This window comes from Nerophis lumbriciformis, linkage group LG25 (genome assembly GCF_033978685.3).
Source record: "Nerophis lumbriciformis linkage group LG25, RoL_Nlum_v2.1, whole genome shotgun sequence".
Lineage (NCBI taxonomy): Eukaryota > Metazoa > Chordata > Actinopteri > Syngnathiformes > Syngnathidae > Nerophis > Nerophis lumbriciformis.
Genome location: NC_084572.2, coordinates 3,672,889 through 3,691,051, shown reverse-complemented (window position 1 = coordinate 3,691,051; position 18,163 = coordinate 3,672,889). Strand labels below are relative to the sequence as shown.

At 41.2% G+C, this 18,163-nt stretch overlaps 1 protein-coding gene across 1 annotated transcript in view; it reads right to left on the bottom strand.

Moving 5' to 3' along the window:
- The window catches only part of LOC133621523 (plexin-B2-like), a 254,413-nt gene that overhangs the window by 92,013 nt on the left and 144,237 nt on the right, over positions 1-18,163 (bottom strand). The window contains exons 10-14 of the mRNA XM_061983595.1: positions 14,824-14,986; positions 14,638-14,749; positions 4,781-4,892; positions 4,593-4,694; positions 4,430-4,522 (exon numbers count right to left, since the gene is read on the bottom strand). Of these exons, the coding sequence (XP_061839579.1) occupies positions 4,430-4,522; positions 4,593-4,694; positions 4,781-4,892; positions 14,638-14,749; positions 14,824-14,986 (582 nt within the window). The remainder of the gene's footprint in view (positions 1-4,429; positions 4,523-4,592; positions 4,695-4,780; positions 4,893-14,637; positions 14,750-14,823; positions 14,987-18,163) is intronic.

The following is an 18,163-nucleotide window of genomic DNA, read 5'->3' as shown; positions in this document are numbered from 1 at the left end:
ACCGTCTATTTTCATTATAATTCACGTTTGATGATAAAGTGCAGTCTGATGGGTTTGATTTCCCCCCTTCAGCTATTTTCCTTGGTCAATAAGTTGCAGGTAATTTATTATTATTATTTATTTAATTTATTTTTGTTTAAATAGAGATGACATACATATGTTTTTGTATAATTTAAGTTTGTGCGCGTGATTGACAGCCTAAGGCATATGAGGCACATTTTTTATTTATTTTTTTATTTCAACTTAAAAACGTATGAGCCTATGCCTACAACATAGGCTATGTGTTTATCTTTATTTTCCTGCCTGTCGTTGACAATGGAGATTGTCTGATATTTTGTCATGGCTGCAGATCAATCAATAAAGGTTCATCTTTGTCGCAAAATTGTTCACTGCTTCACTGTGCACCCCGCCCTCGTCCCTATTTGAGCATTATAACGTTAACAAGTTAATATTCATTGAAATAAATTCAGAAATTTTTTTTCACCTAACGAAAATATAGGCCTAGTCTTTCTAAAACATTTTTTTAACTTCTTAAAAGCCTCGTTCTGCTTGCTGCAACAGCGCGCACAAAGTGTGAGGAACGCACTCCTGATCTGAGGGCATTGGCAACACTAGTCAACACTTTCTTAATGGAAATGACAATAATATTATAATAATGATAAATAATATTATCACGCATTAATATCTCTTAGCCACGAATGCGTGGCCAAGAGATGCGTGGCACGCATTGAATGTCTCTGCTGCATTGGATCAGTCTCCTTTCTTTAACAGGCAAAAGCTTTATAACCTCACTAATGCCTTGCATCGTCTATATTAGATATATAGGTGCGGGCGGGTGTGGTTTTGATAAAATGTTGGTTCCGGTGATGGCGGATGGTTGACGACTTTTGTGATGCGATTGCGGATGAAATAATTGCCTATCCGCGCATCTCTAGTAGGTACACTGCAAAAAGTCAGTGTACAAAAACAAGGGAAAAAAATGAGGGGTATTTTATTTGAACTAAACAAAATTATCTGCCAATAGAACAAGAACATTTGACTTGTCAAGACTTTCCAAAAATTATCTAACCTCAATGAACCCAAAAATACCTTAAAATAAGTATATTCTCACTAATAACAACTGCACTACTATATGAGTATGTATTTTCTATTGTTTCATTGAAAATAAAACATCAAAGGCCATTTGGCTGTCATCTGTTTTAATTATGAGACACAATTGTGTCAAAGTCATTATTTTTTAGTTCAAGCTTGAAATAAGAAATTATTACTTTAAAAAAGTAGTTTTATACTTGTGAGTGTTGACGACACAGCTTTGCAACAGTTGATATTCTAGTTTCAAGCATGTTTTACTCAATATAGGTCAGGGGTGCTCATTACGTCGATCGCGATCTACCGGTCGATCTCGGAGGGTGTGTCAGTCGATCACCAGCCAGGCATTAAAAAAAATTGTCCTAAAAATGAGCGATCATAAATCTTCACTATGACGTCACTTTGGTCACTTGATTGACATTCACGGCACCCGAGGGTCTTCTGAGATGACGCTGGCTGCTGCCAGCTCATTAAAATTACCGACTGGATGGCGAGAAACACTTTATTTCAACAGACTCTGGCGCCGTACCTGTCGTCAAAACTCCAAAGACCGACTGCACAGTTGCACAATAAAAGCTCTGCTTCATCCTGCCTGCGCTACCAAAACAAGAGTCTCGGAAAGCTGGCGTGCACAAGCTAGCAAGCTACGGAGTTTGCCGACAATGTATTTCTTGTAAAGTGTATACAAAGGAGTACGGAAGCTGGACAAATAAGATGCCAAAAACCAACCACTTTCATGTGGTATTGGACAGAAAGGAGGACTTTTTTTCTCCTCCATTCGAAAATGCGGACGTTATCATCACCACTGTCTGATTCCAATCAATGCAAGTCATCAGAATCAGGTAATACACCAACTTATATTCTTGTCTTCATGAAAGAAAGGAATCTATATGTGTTAAACATGCTTGTATTATTTTTAACCACATTTAACTTGTTAACAATATTAACTATATGTGTTAAACATGCTTGTTTTATCTTTAACCACCTTTAAGTTAACAATATTAACTATTTGTGTTAAACATGCTTGTATTATTTTTAACCACCTTTAACTTGTTAACAGTATTAACTATATGTGTTAAACATGCTTGTATTGTCTTTAACCACCTTTAACTTGTTAACAATATTAACTATATGTGTTAAACATGCTTGTATTATCTTTAACCACCTTTAAGTTGTTAACAATATTAACTATATGTGTTAAACATGCTTGTATTATTTTTAACCACCTTTAACTTGTTAACAATATTAACTATATGTATTAAACATGCTTGTTTTATCTTTAAACACCTTTAACTTGTTAACAATATTAACTATATGTGTTAAACATGCTTGCATTATCTGTAAACACCTTTAACTTGTTAACAAAAACATATATTTCATAACTAAGTAAATATAAATGATATATATGAATGAGGTAGATCCCCACGACTTGATCAATTGAAAAGTAGCTCGCCTGCAGAAAAAGTGTGAGCACCCCTGATATAGGTCATCAAATCTCAGCAACAAGCTGTAATATCTTACTGAGATGATTTAGGACCAAAACACTTAAAACAAGTAAAACACTCTAACATAAAATCTGCTTAGTGAGAAGAATTATCTTATCAGACAGAAAATAAGCAAATATCACCCTTATTTGAGATATTTACCGTATTTTTCGGACTATAAGCATACCTGCCAACTTTTGAAATCAGAAAAACCTAGTAGCCAGGGTCCAGGGGCTGCAGGCCCCGGTAGGTCCAGGACAAAGTCCTGGTGGGGGGTTCAGGGGGGCGAGCCCCCCGACGCAAAATGATTGATTGCATTCAGACAGGTTAAAATGTTGCTAAAACCATCACTTTTCTATCAGTCACAGTGACTTTTCAAAACAAAAATATTACAGCAAAAATCATATGGGTTGATTGACATGTTTATTCTGTAAGCTAACTTCAATAGTTTGAAATTATTTTGACAGTTAATGCCAGTTATCCTGTCAACCTTTCACAAGACTTCAATTTGTTAATTGAAAGTACAAACAGTATAAACAACTTTTACAGTAAACAAATGGTAAAACAGTACTAAACAATTCCATAAAAAAAAAAATTGGTGTCATTATTAACTTTCTGTCCAAGCTTGTATAATCTACTGCCTTGTTCAATTGTAAAAAATATTCTGTGCCTAAAATTCACATTTCTATCACAATTATCATACTGTAAACATGGTAAGCTAACTTCATTAAAATTAATAGTCCTGTCAATAGCATGGAATTACAATTCAAATGTAGTTTTTTTGTAAGCCTTTCAAAAGAATTCAAAATATGAACAATTAATGAAAATTAATTGAAGCCATCAGACACTTGAAAAGTGGCACATCACATCTCTAATGTAATCATTTGAACTTTTCAACAGAAATAGCACTGCAAAAATATTAAGGACATACTTCTGTATTTTGGTAGTTATGCTGTCAACATTTAACAAGATTTCTTCAACTTGGACTTGAAAGCATAAATAGTATAAACACTTTTAACAGTATAACAGTACTAAACAATTCCAATAGATAACATTGGTGTCATTACCTTTTTGTGGCTAAAATCCAAATTTAGCAACGGCATTAGACTTGTGTTTTTTTGTCCCAACGTGGTCTTTTACATCGCTAATTCCTCCGTGTCCGATCGAAAAATCTTGTCTGCACAAGGTGCAATTCGCGTAGTTTTCACCCTTTTTGGAACGGATAATTATTCCCGGATAGGCTTTTGAATATTCTTCACGGAATGACTGCAGTTTTCTTTTCGGTTTAAGACTCGTTTGCGATTTTTCTCCGGCTGATTCCATGATCGTTCGCTCGTTTGGAAACAATGGCAACAGGTGCCTCGTGCTTGGCAGCGGTGCTATAAATAGCCTCGCGCATGGCATTCGGAATGGCTCGATAGGAAGTTACGGGAAGCAGTGTCGATTGTCATTGTTGTTACGCGATTTCGTGAATAAAACTTAAAAAAAAAATTTTTTTTAATTAATGAAAAACCGTATTTTTTATCACTGCAACCGTAACCCGGAATAGGTTGATGAAAACCGTACTAATTACGGGAAAACCGGAGTAGTTGGCAGGTATGTATAAGTCGTAGTTTTTTTCATAGTTTGGCCGGGCTCCAGTGCGACTTATATGGTTTTTTTTTTCCTTCTGTATTATGCATTTTCGGCAGGCGCGACTTATACTCCGGTGCCGCTTATACTCCGAAAAATACGGTAATCTTACTTAGATTTCAGTTTTTGCGGTGTAAAACCACAAACCTGCAGTCTAAAGGTTAAAAAAAAAGCCTAAAGACGATTATGTAAACAATTAACTGATGTATTCCCTGTTCTTTTACCTCATGTCCTCTGAATTTGAACTTTGACCCCTGCTCCTGCATGACCTCCTTCGTCTGCTTCATCAGCTCCGTCCCCATGACAAACCTCCGGTCCTGCACAGGAGACAAGGACACGAGAGACGTGTAATTACTGCTGTTCTCTCTTTAACCACGATGTCCTCACCGTGTAGATGCCCAGGTTTCTTCCCTGGAAGCTGATGGGTACCTCAAAGCCCACAGGGATCAGCAGGGGGTCCGGAGACTCAAACTGAGGACAACGGTCCGGCTGGGGGAGACACAAAAGACAACATTTCTTTCCTGTGAACACTGATAAAAGACATCATTGTACGTGAGGAGGAAGACAAAATAAACCTGCTGATGTTTGATGATGTGACTTCCGTCCGTAGCTTCGTCGGTGTCGCTGCATCGGTGCTCCCGGGCGTTCCACTGACAACCCCATTGGCTGGTCACGCATGAAATACACCTGCAACACACACAAGGGCGTCAAACTGGAGGGCAAAGCAGGACCGGGGACCTAGGGTTTTAGTAAAGTTTTGTACAAAACCCAAAACCAGTGAAGTTGGCACGTTGTGTAAATGGTAAATAAAAACAGAATACATCCATCCATCCATCCATCTTCTTCCGCTTATCCGAGGTCAGGTCGCGGGGGCAGCAGCCTAAGCAGGGAAGCCCAGACTTCCCTCTCCCCAGCCACCTCGTCCAGCTCCTCCCGGGGGATCCCGAGGCGTTCCCAGGCCAGCCGGGAGACATAGTCTTCCCAACGTGTCCTGGGTCTTCTTAGGATGCCCGAACCACCTCATCTGGCTCCTCTCGATGTGGAGGAGCAGCGGCTTTACTTTGAGCTCCCCCCGGATGAAAGAGCTTCTCACCCTATCTCTAAGGGAGAGACCCGCCACCCGGCGGAGGAAACTCATTTCGGCCGCTTGTACCCGTGATCTTGTCCTTTCGGTCACAACCCAAAGCTCATGACCATAGGTGAGGATGGGAACGTAGATCGACCGGTAAATTGAGAGCTTTGCCTTCCGGCTCAGCTCCTTCTTCACCACAACGGATCGATACAGCGTCCGCATTACTGAAGACGCCGCACCGATCCGCCTGTCGACCTCACGATCCACTCTTCCCTCACTCGTGAACAAGACTCCGAGGTACTTGAACTCCTCCACTTGGGGCAAGATCTCCTCCCCAACCCGGAGATGGCACTCCACCCTTTTCCGGGCGAGAACCATGGACTCGGACTTGGAGGTGCTGATTCTCATCCCAGTCGCTTCACACTCGGCTGCGAACCGATCCAGCGAGAGCTGAAGATCCTGGCCAGATGAAGCCATCAGGACCACATCATCTGCAAAAAGCAGAGACCTAATCCTGCAGCCACCAAACCGGATCCCCTCAACGCCTTGACTGCGCCTAGAAATTCTGTCCATAAAAGTTATGAACAGAATTGGTGACAAAGGGCAGCCTTGGCGGAGTCCAACCCTCACTGGAAACGTGTCCGACTTACTGCCGGCAATGCGGACCAAGCTCTGACACTGATCATACAGGGAGCGGACCGCCAAAATCAGAAAGTCCGATACTGCAGAGTCTTGTCAACCAAGACAGCCCCACAGCATCCAGAGCCTTAAGGAACTCCGGGCGGATCTCATCCACCCCCGGGGCCTTGCCACCGAGGAGCTTTTTAACTACCTCGGCAACCTCAGCCCCAGAAATAGAAGAGCCCACCACAGACTCCCCAGGCACTGCTTCCTCATAGGAAGACGTGTTGGTGGGATTGAGGAGGTCTTCGAAGTATTCTCTCCACCGATCCACAACATCCGCAGTCGAGGTCAGCAGAACACCATCCTCACCATACACGGTGTTGATAGTGCACTGCTTCCCCTTCCTGAGACGGCGGATGGTGGTCCAGAATTGCTTCGAAGCCGTCCGGAAGTCGTTTTCCATGGCTTCTCCGAACTCCTCCCATGTCCGAGTTTTTGCCTCTGCAACCGCTGAAGCCGCACACCGCTTGGCCTGTCGGTACCTGTCTGCTGCCTCAGGAGTCCCATGAGCCAAAAGAACCCGATAAGACTCCTTCAGCTTGACGGCATCCCTCACCGCCGGTGTCCACCAACGGGTTCTAGGATTACCGCCACGACAGGCACCAACTACCTTGCGGCCACAGCTCCAATCAGCTGCCTCGACAATAGAGGCGCGGAACATGGTCCACTCGGACTCAATGTCCAGCACCTCCCTCGTGACATGTTCAAAGTTCTTCCGGAGGTGGGAATTGAAACTCTCTCTGACAGGAGACTCTGCCAGACGTTCCCAGCAAACCCTCACAATGCGTTTGGGCCTGCCAGGTCTGTCCGGCATCCTCCCCCACCATCGCAGCCAACTCACCACCAGGTGGTGATCGGTTGAAAGCTCCGCCCCTCTCTTCACCCGAGTGTCCAAAACATGAGGCCGCAAATCCGATGACACAACTACAAAGTCGATCATAGAACTGCGGCCTAGGGTGTCCTGGTGCCAAGTGCACATATGGACACCCTTATGTTTGAACATGGTGTTCGTTATGGACAATCTGTGACGGGCACAAAAGTCCAATAACAAAACACCGCTCGGGTTCAGATCCGGGCGGCCATTCTTCCCAATCACGCCTCTCCAGGTTTCACTGTCGCTGCCAACATGAGCATTGAAGTCCCCCAGTAGAACGAGGGAATCACCCGGGGGAGCTCTCTCAAGTACTCCCTCGAGCGAATCCAAAAAGGGTGGGTACTCTGAGCTGCCGTTTGGCGCGTAAACAGAATACAATGATTTGGAAATACTTTTTCAACCTATATTCAATTGAATAGACCGCAAAGACAAGATACTTAACGTTCAAACTGGTCAACTTTGTTATTGTTTGCAAATATTTGCTCATTTGGAATTTGATGCCTGCAACATGTTTCCAAAAATCAATCAATCAATCAATGTTTGTTTATATAGCCCTAAATCACAAGTGTCTCAAAGGGCTGCACAAGCCACAACGACATCCTCGGTACAAAGCCCACATAAGGGCAAGGAAAAACTCACCCCTGTGGGACGCCGATGTGAATGACTATGCGAAACCTTGGAGAGGACCACATATGTGGGTAACCCCCCCCCCTCTAGGGGAGACCGAATGCAATGGATGTCGAGTGGGTTTAACATAATATTGTGAGAGTCCAGTCCATAGTGGATCTAACATAATAGTGAGAGTCCAGTCCATAGTGGATCTAACATAATAGTGAGAGTCCAGTCCATATTGTGATAGTCCAGTCCATAGTGGATCTAACATAATAGTGAGAGTCCAGTCCATAGTGGATCTAACATAATAGTGAGAGTCCAGTCCATATTGTGATAATCCAGTCCATAGTGGATCTAACATAATAGTGAGAGTCCAGTCCATAGTGGATCTAACATAATAGTGAGAGTCCAGTCCATATTGTGATAATCCAGTCCATAGTGGATCTAACATAATAGTGAGAGTCCAGTCCATAGTGGATCTAACATAATAGTGAGAGTCCAGTCCATATTGTGATAGTCCAGTCCATAGTGGATCTAACATAATAGTGAGAGTCCAGTCCATAGTGGATCTAACATAATAGTGAGAGTCCAGTCCATAGTGGATCTAACATAATAGTGTGAGAGTCCAGTCCATAGTGGATCTAACATAATAGTGAGAGTCCAGTCCATAGTGGATCTAACATAATAGTGAGAGTCCAGTCCATAGTGGATCTAACATAATAGTGAGAGTCCAGTCCATATTGTGATAATCCAGTCCATAGTGGATCTAACATAATAGTGAGAGTCCAGTCCATAGTGGATCTAACATAATAGTGAGAGTCCAGTCCATATTGTGATAGTCCAGTCCATAGTGGATCTAACATAATAGTGAGAGTCCAGTCCATAGTGGATCTAACATAATAGTGAGAGTCCAGTCCATATTGTGATAATCCAGTCCATAGTGGATCTAACATAATAGTGAGAGTCCAGTCCATAGTGGATCTAACATAATAGTGATAGTCCAGTCCATAGTGGATCTAACATAATAGTGAGAGTCCAGTCCATATTGTGATAGTCCAGTCCATAGTGGATCTAACATAATAGTGAGAGTCCAGTCCATAGTGGATCTAACATAATAGTGAGAGTCCAGTCCATATTGTGATAGTCCAGTCCATAGTGGATCTAACATAATAGTGAGAGTCCAGTCCATAGTGGATCTAACATAATAGTCAGAGTCCAGTCCATAGTGGATCCAACATAATAGTAAGAGTCCAGTCCATAGTGGGGCCAGCAGGACACCAAAAAGCTGGCACAAGTGGGAAAAAAAGACTGAGAAAGTTGAGGAATGCTCATCAAACACCTATTTGGAACATCTCACAAGTGAACAGGCTAATTGGGAACAGGTGGGTGCCATGATTGGGTATAAAATCAGCTTCCATGAAATACTCGGTCATTCACAAACAAGAATGGGGCGAGGGTCACCACTTTGTGAACAAATGCCTGAGCAAATTGTCCAACAGTTTAAGAACAACATTTCTCAACTAGCTATTGCAAAGAATTTAGAGATTTCACCATTCAAAAGCCTGCGATGAGGTGGCGACTTGTCCAGGGTGTACCCCGCCTTCCGCCCGATTGTAGCTGAGATAGGCTCCAGCGCCCCCCGCGACCCCAAAAGGGAATAAGCGGTAGAAAACGGACGGACGGACCATTCAAAAGACTACTATGCAAAGCCAAAGCCATTTATCAACAACACCCAGAAACGCCGCCGGCTTCGCTGGGCACAAGCTCATCTAAGATGGACTGATACAAAGTGGAAAAGTGTTCTGTGGTCTGACAAGTCCACATTTCAAATTGTTTTTGGAAACTGTGGACGTCGTGTCCTCCGGACCAAAGAGGAAAAGAACCATCCGGATTGTTATAGGCGCAAAGTTGAAAAGCCAGCATGTGTGATGGTATGGGGGTGTATTAGTGCCCAAGACATGGGTAACTTACACATCTGTGAAGGCACCATTAATGCTGAAAGGTACATACAGCTTTTGGAGCAACATATGTTGCCATCCAAGCATGGACGCCCCTGCTTATTTCAGCAAGACAATGCCAAGCCATGTGTTACATCAACGTGGCTTCATAGTAAAAGAGTGCGGGTACTAGACTGGCCTGCCTGTAGTCCAGACCTGTCTCCCATTGAAAATGTGTGGCACATTATGAAGCCTAAAATACGACAACAGAGACCCCCGGACTGTTGAACAACTTAAGCTGTACATCAAGCAAGAATGGGAAAGAATTCCACCTGAGAAGCTTCAAAAATGTGTCTCCTCAGTTCCCAAACATTTACTAAGTGTTGTTAAAAGGAAAGGCCATGTAACACAGTGGTAAAAATGCCCCTGTGCCAACTTTTTTGCAATGTGTTGCTGCCATTCAATTCTAAGTTAATGATTATTTGCAAGGAAAACTTCAGTTTCTCCGTTCGAACGTTAAGTATCTTGTCTTTGCAGTCTATTCAATTGAATTTAAGGATTTGCAAATCATTGTATTCTGTTTTTATTTACCATTTACACAACGTGCCAACTTCACTGGTTTTGGGTTTTGTAGGTTTTGTACACTTCTCTACTTCCCGCCACAGGAGGCTAAAGTAAAAGTGATGTTTTTTATTTGTGACATTGTTTTCTGCATTTAAAACTACCCTTCTCTATTAAGTGTGTTCTGTCTTCATATTTTTGGTGCTTGGAAAAGATTAATTGTAGAGATGTCCGATAATGGCTTTTTTGCCGATATCCGATATTCCGATATTGTCCAACTCTTAATTACCGATTCCGATATCAACCGATACCGATATATACGGTCATGGAATTAAAACACGTTATAATGCCTAATTTTGTTGTGATGCCCCGCTGGATGCATTAAAGAATGTAACAAGGTTTTCCAAAATAAATCAACTCAAGTTATGGAAAAAAAATGCCAACATGGCACTGCCATATTTATCATTGAAGACTAGGGATGTTTGATAATGGCTTTTTGCCGATATCCCGATATTGTCCAACTCTTTAATTACCGATACCGATATCAACCGATATGTACAGTCGTGGAATTAACATATTATTATGCCTAATTTGGACAAACAGGTATGGTGAAGATAAGGTACTTTTTTTAAAAATTAATAAAATAAAATAAGATGAATACCGTATTTTCCGCACTATTAGCCGCACCTAAAAACCACAAATTTACTCAAAAGCTGACAGTGCGGCTTATAACCCGGTGCGCTTTATATATGGATTAATATTAAGATTCATTTTCATAAAGTTTCGGTCTCGCAACTACGGTAAACAGCCGCCATCTTTTTTCCCCGTAGAAGAGGAAGTGCTTCTTCTTCTACGCAAGCAACCGCCAAGGTAAGCACCCGCCCCCATAGAACAGGAAGCGCTTCTTCTTCTACTGTAAGCAACCACCCGCCCGCGTAGAAGAAGAAGAAGCGCGCGGATATTACGTTTCATTTCCTTTGTGTGTTTACATCTGTAAAGACCACAAAATGGCTCCTACTAAGCGACACGCGTATAACGCAACAGCGCTAGCAAGCGAACTTCACCTGGATGATTGTAAAGGTGGTGCTTCTTGGTGTTTCCGGTTCATGAAAAGACGCAATCTCTCCATCCACACACGGACTACTATTTCACAGCAACTGCCTAAAGACTTTCAAGAAAAGCTGGCTACTTTCCGTGCATATTGTAAAAACAAGATAGCTGAAAAAAAGATCCGGCCAGAGAACATTATCAACATGGACGAGGTTCCACTGACTTTTGATATTCCTGTGAACCGCACTGTGGATACAACGGGAGCACGTACGGTGAATATTCGCACCACAGGGAATGAGAAGTCATCCTTCACTGTGGTTCTAGCTTGCCATGCTAATGGCCAGAAACTTCCACCCATGGTGATATTCAAAAGGAAGACCTTGCCAAAAGAGACCTTTCCAGCCGGCGTCATCATAAAAGCTAACTCGAAGGGATGGATGGATGAAGAAAAGATGAGCGAGTGGTTAAGGGAAGTTTACGCGAAGAGGCCGGGTGGCTTTTTTCACGCAGCTCCGTCCATGTTGATATACGACTCCATGCGCGCCCACATCACGCTGGTTTTTAATATATTATTAAAGTTTGACTGACCTATCTGACTGTTTTTTTGACATTCCTTTAGCGCAGTTAGATGCGGCTTATAACACGGGGCGGCTTATAGGTGGACAAAGTTTTGAAATATGCCGTTCATTGAAGGCGCGGCTTATAACCCAGGGCGCCTTATGGTGCGGAAAATACGGTAAATTAAATTTTCTTGAATAAAAAAGAAAGTAAAACAATATAAAAACAGTTACATTGAAACCAATAATTAATGAAAATTAGTCAAAACCAGCAGCACGCACAATCATGTGTGCTTACGGACTGTATCCCTTGCAGACTGTATTGATATATATTGATATATAATGTAGGAACCACAATATTAATAACAGAAAGAAACAACCCTTTTGTGTGAATGAGTGTGAATGGGGGAGGGAGATTTTTTTGGGTTGGTGCACTAATTGTAAGTGTATCTTGTGTTTTTTTATGTTGATTTAATAAAAAGAATTAAAAAAATTAAAAATAAATAAAATAAACGATACCGATAAAAAAAACAAAAACGATACCGATAATTTCCGATATTACATTTTAAAGTAGGGATGTCCGATAATGACTTTTTGCCGATATCCGATATTCCGATATTGTCCAACTCTTTAATTACTGATACCGATGTCAACCGATACCGATATATACAGTCGTGGAATTAACACATTATTATGCCTAATTTGGACAACCAGGTATGGTGAAGATAAGGTCCTTTTTTTAAAAATTAATAAAATAAAATAAGATAAATAAATTAAAAACATTTTCTTGAATAAAAAAGAAAGTAAAACAATATAAAAACAGTTACATAGAAACTAGTAATGAATGAAAATGAGTACAATGAAGTGTTAAAGGTTAGTACTATTAGTGGACCAGCAGCACGCACAATCATGTGTGCTTACGGACTGTATCCCTTGCAGACTGTATTGATATATATTGATATATAATGTAGGAACCTACCAGAATATTAATAACAGAAAGAAACAACCCTTTTGTGTGAATGAGTGTAAATGGGGGAGGGAGATTTTTTGGGTTGGTGCACTAATTGTAAGTGTATCTTGTGTTTTTTTATGTTGATTTAATAAAAAAAATAAAAAAATAAAAAATAAATAAAATAAACGATACCGATAAAAAAAAAAAAAAAACGATACCGATAATTTCCGATATTACATTTTAACGCATTTATCGGCCGATAATACCGGCGGGCCGATATTATCGGACATCTCTATTGAAGACACAAAGTGCATTATTTTTTTTAACATGCCTCAAAACAGCAGTTTGGAATTTGGGACATGAGGAGGTTGAGGTGGGCGGGGTTGGGGTGGGTTAGCGGGGGTGTATATTGTAGCGTCCCGGAAGAGTTAGTCCTGCAAGGGCTTCTGGGTATTTGTTCTGTTGTGTTTATGTAGTGTTACGGTGCGGATGTTCTCCCGAAATGTGTTTGTCATTCTTGTTTGGTGTGGGTTCACAGTGTGGCGCATATTTGTAACAGTGTTAAACTTGTTTATACGGCCACCCTCGGTGTGACCTGTATGGCTGTTGACCAAGTATGCCTTGCATTCACTTGTGTGTATGAAAAGCCGTAGATATTATGCGACTGGGCCGGCACGCAAAGGCAGCGCCTTTAAGGTTTATTGGCGCTCTGTACTTCTCCCTACGTCCGTGTACACAGCGGCGTTTTAAAAAGTCATACATTTTAAACTTTCCTCCCAACCCATTATCAGCCATTTTTGGCGTATGCCCCGATAACATGTGCCCGGTACCACTAAAACGTGCTGTTGCTTTTACGACCTTGCTGGCCAGGCGATTGATCTTGTTTAATTGGAAGCTGGTTCTCTACAATCTAAAACTGGAAAAACTTGGGTTTTCGCTAAAAGGCTCGGCTCAAGCATTTGAAAGCTCATGGAGTCCTTTTTTGCTGTATGTCAACTCTCTTGACCTATGCCCAGACGCAGATGAGGAATAATCTCCCTTTTATTTATTAGTATTATTTTATTCTATTTTTATTTTATGATATATTATTATTATTTAATTTTTATTTTATTATTATTATTATATTTTTTTTTTTATATACAGGTAAAAGCCAGTAAATTAGAATATTTTGAAAAACTTGATTTATTTCAGTAATTGCATTCAAAAGGTGTAACTTGTACATTATATTTATTCATTGCACACAGACTGATGCATTCAAATGTTTATTTCATTTAATTTTGATGATTTGAAGTGGCAACAAATGAAAATCCAAAATTCCGTGTGTCACAAAATTAGAATATTACTTAAGGCTAATACAAAAAAGGGATTTTTAGAAATGTTGGCCAACTGAAAAGTATGAAAATGAAAAATATGAGCATGTACAATACTCAATACTTGGTTGGAGCTCCTTTTGCCTCAATTACTGCGTTAATGCGGCGTGGCATGGAGTCGATGAGTTTCTGGCACTGCTCAGGTGTTATGAGAGCCCAGGTTGCTCTGATAGTGGCCTTCAACTCTTCTGCGTTTTTGGGTCTGGCATTCTGCATCTTCCTTTTCACAATACCCCACAGATTTTCTATGGGGCTAAGGTCAGGGGAGTTGGCGGGCCAATTTAGAACAGAAATACCATGGTCCGTAAACCAGGCACGGGTAGATTTTGCGCTGTGTGCAGGCGCCAAGTCCTGTTGGAACTTGAAATCTCCATCTCCATAGAGCAGGTCAGCAGGGTGGGTGGTTTGGGTTTTAAGGGAAAGGGTGTGAATCATTTACTGACTTTAAAATTGTACTGTTTCGACTTGCACTTTTTTCTGTCTATTTGAAAATGCCAATAAAAAAAGTTGGGAAAAAAAAAAAAAGTCATACATTTTGCTTTTTGAAACCGATACCGATATTTTTTAAACCGATACCGATAATTTCCGAAATTACATTTTAAAGCATTTATCGGCCGATAATATCGGCAGTCCTATATTATCGGACATCCTAATAATTGGATTTATTTATTGTGGAAAAATTGGTTTGGTTTTCGTACAATAATTTTTTTTGTCCGACAAAAACCTACAATTTGAGTCGTATCTGTAATGGCTGCCTTCTTACGGTGTGTTAGGATTCTTCCTGACGGTGGCGGAACAGTTGTAGATGTGATATTCTCCAGACGTCACCACGACCTTGTCGTTCACCACAATCTGGACGGGGACGGACACGTAATCTGGACACAAACCGATAAATGACAATGGTGGTAAAAGCCCTCCGAGCGAGCTACGTTGCCAGCTGCGAGCTTACCTTGTTGATTGGGCGTAGGCGGGATCTCGGCGAGGTCGGGCAAGGAGCAAGTGACCGCCGCCTGGGTGCCGATCACAACAGCCCCACTGGTGAAAGAGTCGAAGAGGCAGTGGAGCTTGTCCGACTGTCTCAGTCTGGGCAGGGCGGGGATGCTGATGTCCACCTGGAGGAGACACATGCTAATGAGGACATACGCCTCACCTGTCCAGGTGTTAGCAGCTGTTTTTCCACTAACAGTACACTGCAAAAAGTCAGTGTTCAAAAACAAGAAAAAATAAATAAAATGAGGGGTATTTTATTTGAACTAAGCAAAATTATCTGCCAATAGAAGAAGAAAATTCGGCTTGTCAGGACTTTCCAAAACAAGTCAAATTAAAGCTGCAAGCAGCATTGGTCGGGCCCGCGTATTTGGCAGGTGCTAGTCCTAAGTGTCCCAATACTTTTGTCAAGTTTTAGTCCCAAGTGTCCCAATACTTTTGGCCAGTGTAGGTGTCCCAATACTTTTGTCCAGTTGTAGTCCTAAGTGTCCCAATACTTTTGTCAAGTTGTAGTCCTAAGTGTCCCAATACTTTTGGCCAGTGTAAGTGTCCCAATACTTTTGTCCAGTGGCAGTCCTAAGTGTCCCAATACTTTTGTCCAGTTGTAGTCCTAAGTGTCCCAATACTTTTGTCCAGTGTAAGCGTCCCAATACTTTTGGCCAGTGTAAGTGTCCCAATACTTTTGTCAAGTGGTAGTCCTAGTGTCCCAATACTTTTGTCTACGTTTAGTCCGAAGTGTCCCAATACTTTTGTCCAGTTCTAGTCCTAAGTGTCCCAATACTTTTGTCATGTTGTAGTCCTAAGTGTCCCAATACTTTTGGCCAGTGTAAGTGTCCCAATACTTTTGTCCAGTGGTAGTCCTAAGTGTCCCAATACTTTTGTCCAGTTGTAGTCCTAAGTGTCCCAATACTTTTGTCCAGTGTAAGTGTCCCAATACTTTTGTCCAGTGGTAGTCCTAAGTGTCCCAATACTTTTGTCCAGTTGTAGTCCTAAGTGTCCCAATACTTTTGTCAAGTTGTAGTCCTAAGTGTCCCAATACTTTTGGCCAATGTAAGTGTCCAAATACTTTTGTCAAGTGGTAGTCCTAAGTGTCCCAATACTTTTGTCAAGTTGTAGTCCTAAGTGTCCCAATACTTTTGGCCAGTGTAAGTGTCCCAATACTTTTGTCCAGTGGCAGTCCTAAGTGTCCCAATACTTTTGTCCAGTTGTAGTCCTAAGTGTCCCAATACTTTTGTCAAGTTGTAGTCCTAAGTGTCCCAATACTTTTGGCCAGTGGTAAGTGTCCCAATACTTTTGTCCAGTGGTAGTCCTAAGTGTCCCAATACTTTTGTCCAGTTGTAGTCCTAAGTGTCCCAATACTTTTGTCCAGTGTAAGCGTCCCAATACTTTTGGCCAGTGGTAGTCCTAGGAGTTCCAAGAGTTTTGTCAAGTTTTAGTCCCAAGTGGCCCAATACTTTTGTCAAGTTGTAGTCCTAAGTGTCCCAAAACTTTTGTCCAGTGTAAGTGTCCCAATACTTTTGTCAAGTGGTAGGCTTAAGTGTCCCAATACTTTTGTCTACGTTTAGTCCTAAGTGTCCCAATACTTTTGTCCAGTTGTAGTCCTAAGTGTCCCAATACTTTTGGCAAGTTGTAGTCCTAAGTGTCCCAATACTTTTGGCCAGTGTAAGTGTCCCAATACTTTTGTCCAGTGGTAGTCCTAAGTGTCCCAATACTTTTGTCCAGTGTAAGTGTCCCAATACTTTTGTCAAGTTTTCGTCATAAGTGTCCCAATACTTTTGTCTACTTTTAGTCCGAATTGTCCCAATACTTTTGTCTAGTGTACCTACCTTGTCTGCATTGTGTGGGCACGTTGGTGCTTCCTGCTTTTAAGCAGCCATCTTAAAAAAAACAGCAGCGCAGCAGCATCAGCGCAGCGGTTTTTTGAAGGCTCATAAAATCAAAACCGGAGCAGTTAGAAAAAAAGCGCTTGTGTCGTTGTAATCACAAGGGTTCAATCTCTCTCCTGTGTTAGTTTGAAGCCGAAACGACAAACGCGCTCAGAGGAGATCGTTTTTGAAGGAAGGTGACTGGTTTTTACAAAAAATTTGTTTTGAAGAGGGAATAGCAAACTTCCTGTTGGTTTTTGCTGGGCGTTGTCAATCTATGAAATGTAGGTCTAAGTGAGACCTACATAGAGGTTTTTGTTTCATGTCTCTCCAACTTTCCCAGTGGGAGTTACAGGCAGTTTTGTCATTTTTTTCTTCCGAGGAGCAGTTCTTTTTGCGTTTTATTAAAAAATTGCAGTAGAGCGCAATTTTTAGATTTGGGGTTAGGTTTTTTTTTTTAGATCACAATTTTAGCCAGTCCTGATGTGTGTGTTCAGTTTGGTGAGTTTTGAAGCATGTTAAGGGGGTCAAATTACAGCTCAAAGAGGCAAAAGTGACTGTTTTTAGTACTTTTTTGTCTTAAAGGGGGAATTGCCAACTTCCTGTAGATTTTTGCCCGAGGAAATTAATTAATGAAAAGTAGGTCTAAGTGAGACCTACATAGAGGTTTTTGTTTCATGTCTCTCCAACTTTCCCAGTGGGAGTTACAGGCAGTTTTGTCATTTTTTTCTTCCGAGGAGCAGTTTTTTTTGGCGTTTTATTAAAAAATTGCAGTAGAGCCCAATTTTTAGATTTGGGGTTAGGTTGTTTTTTTAGATCACAATTTTAGCCAGTCCTGATGTGTGTGTTCAGTTTGGTGAGTTTTGAAGCATGTTAAGGGGGTCAAATTACAGCTCAAAGAGGCAAAAGTGACTGTTTTTAGTACTTTTTTGTCTTGAAGGGGGAATTGCCAACTTCCTGTAGATTTTTGCCCAAGGAAATTAATTAATGAAAAGTAGGTCTAAGTGAGACCTACATAGAGGTTTTTGTTTCATGTCTCTCCGACCTTCTCAGTGGGAGTTACAGGCAGTTTTGTCATTTTTTTCTTCCGAGGAGCGGTTTTTTTTGCGTTTTATTAAAAAATTGCAGTAGAGCGCAATTTTTAGATTTGGGGTTAGGTTTTTTTTTTAGATCACAATTTTAGCCAGTCCTGATGTGTGTGTTCAGTTTGGTGAGTTTTGAAGCATGTTAAGGGGGTCAAATTACAGCTCAAAGAGGCAAAAGTGACTGTTTTTAGTACTTTTTTGTCTTGAAGGGGGAATTGCCAACTTCCTGTAGATTTTTGCCCAAGGAAATTAATTAATGAAAAGTAGGTCTAAGTGAGACCTACATAGAGGTTTTTGTTTCATGTCTCTCCAACTTTCCCAGTGGGAGTTACAGGCAGTTTTGTCATTTTTT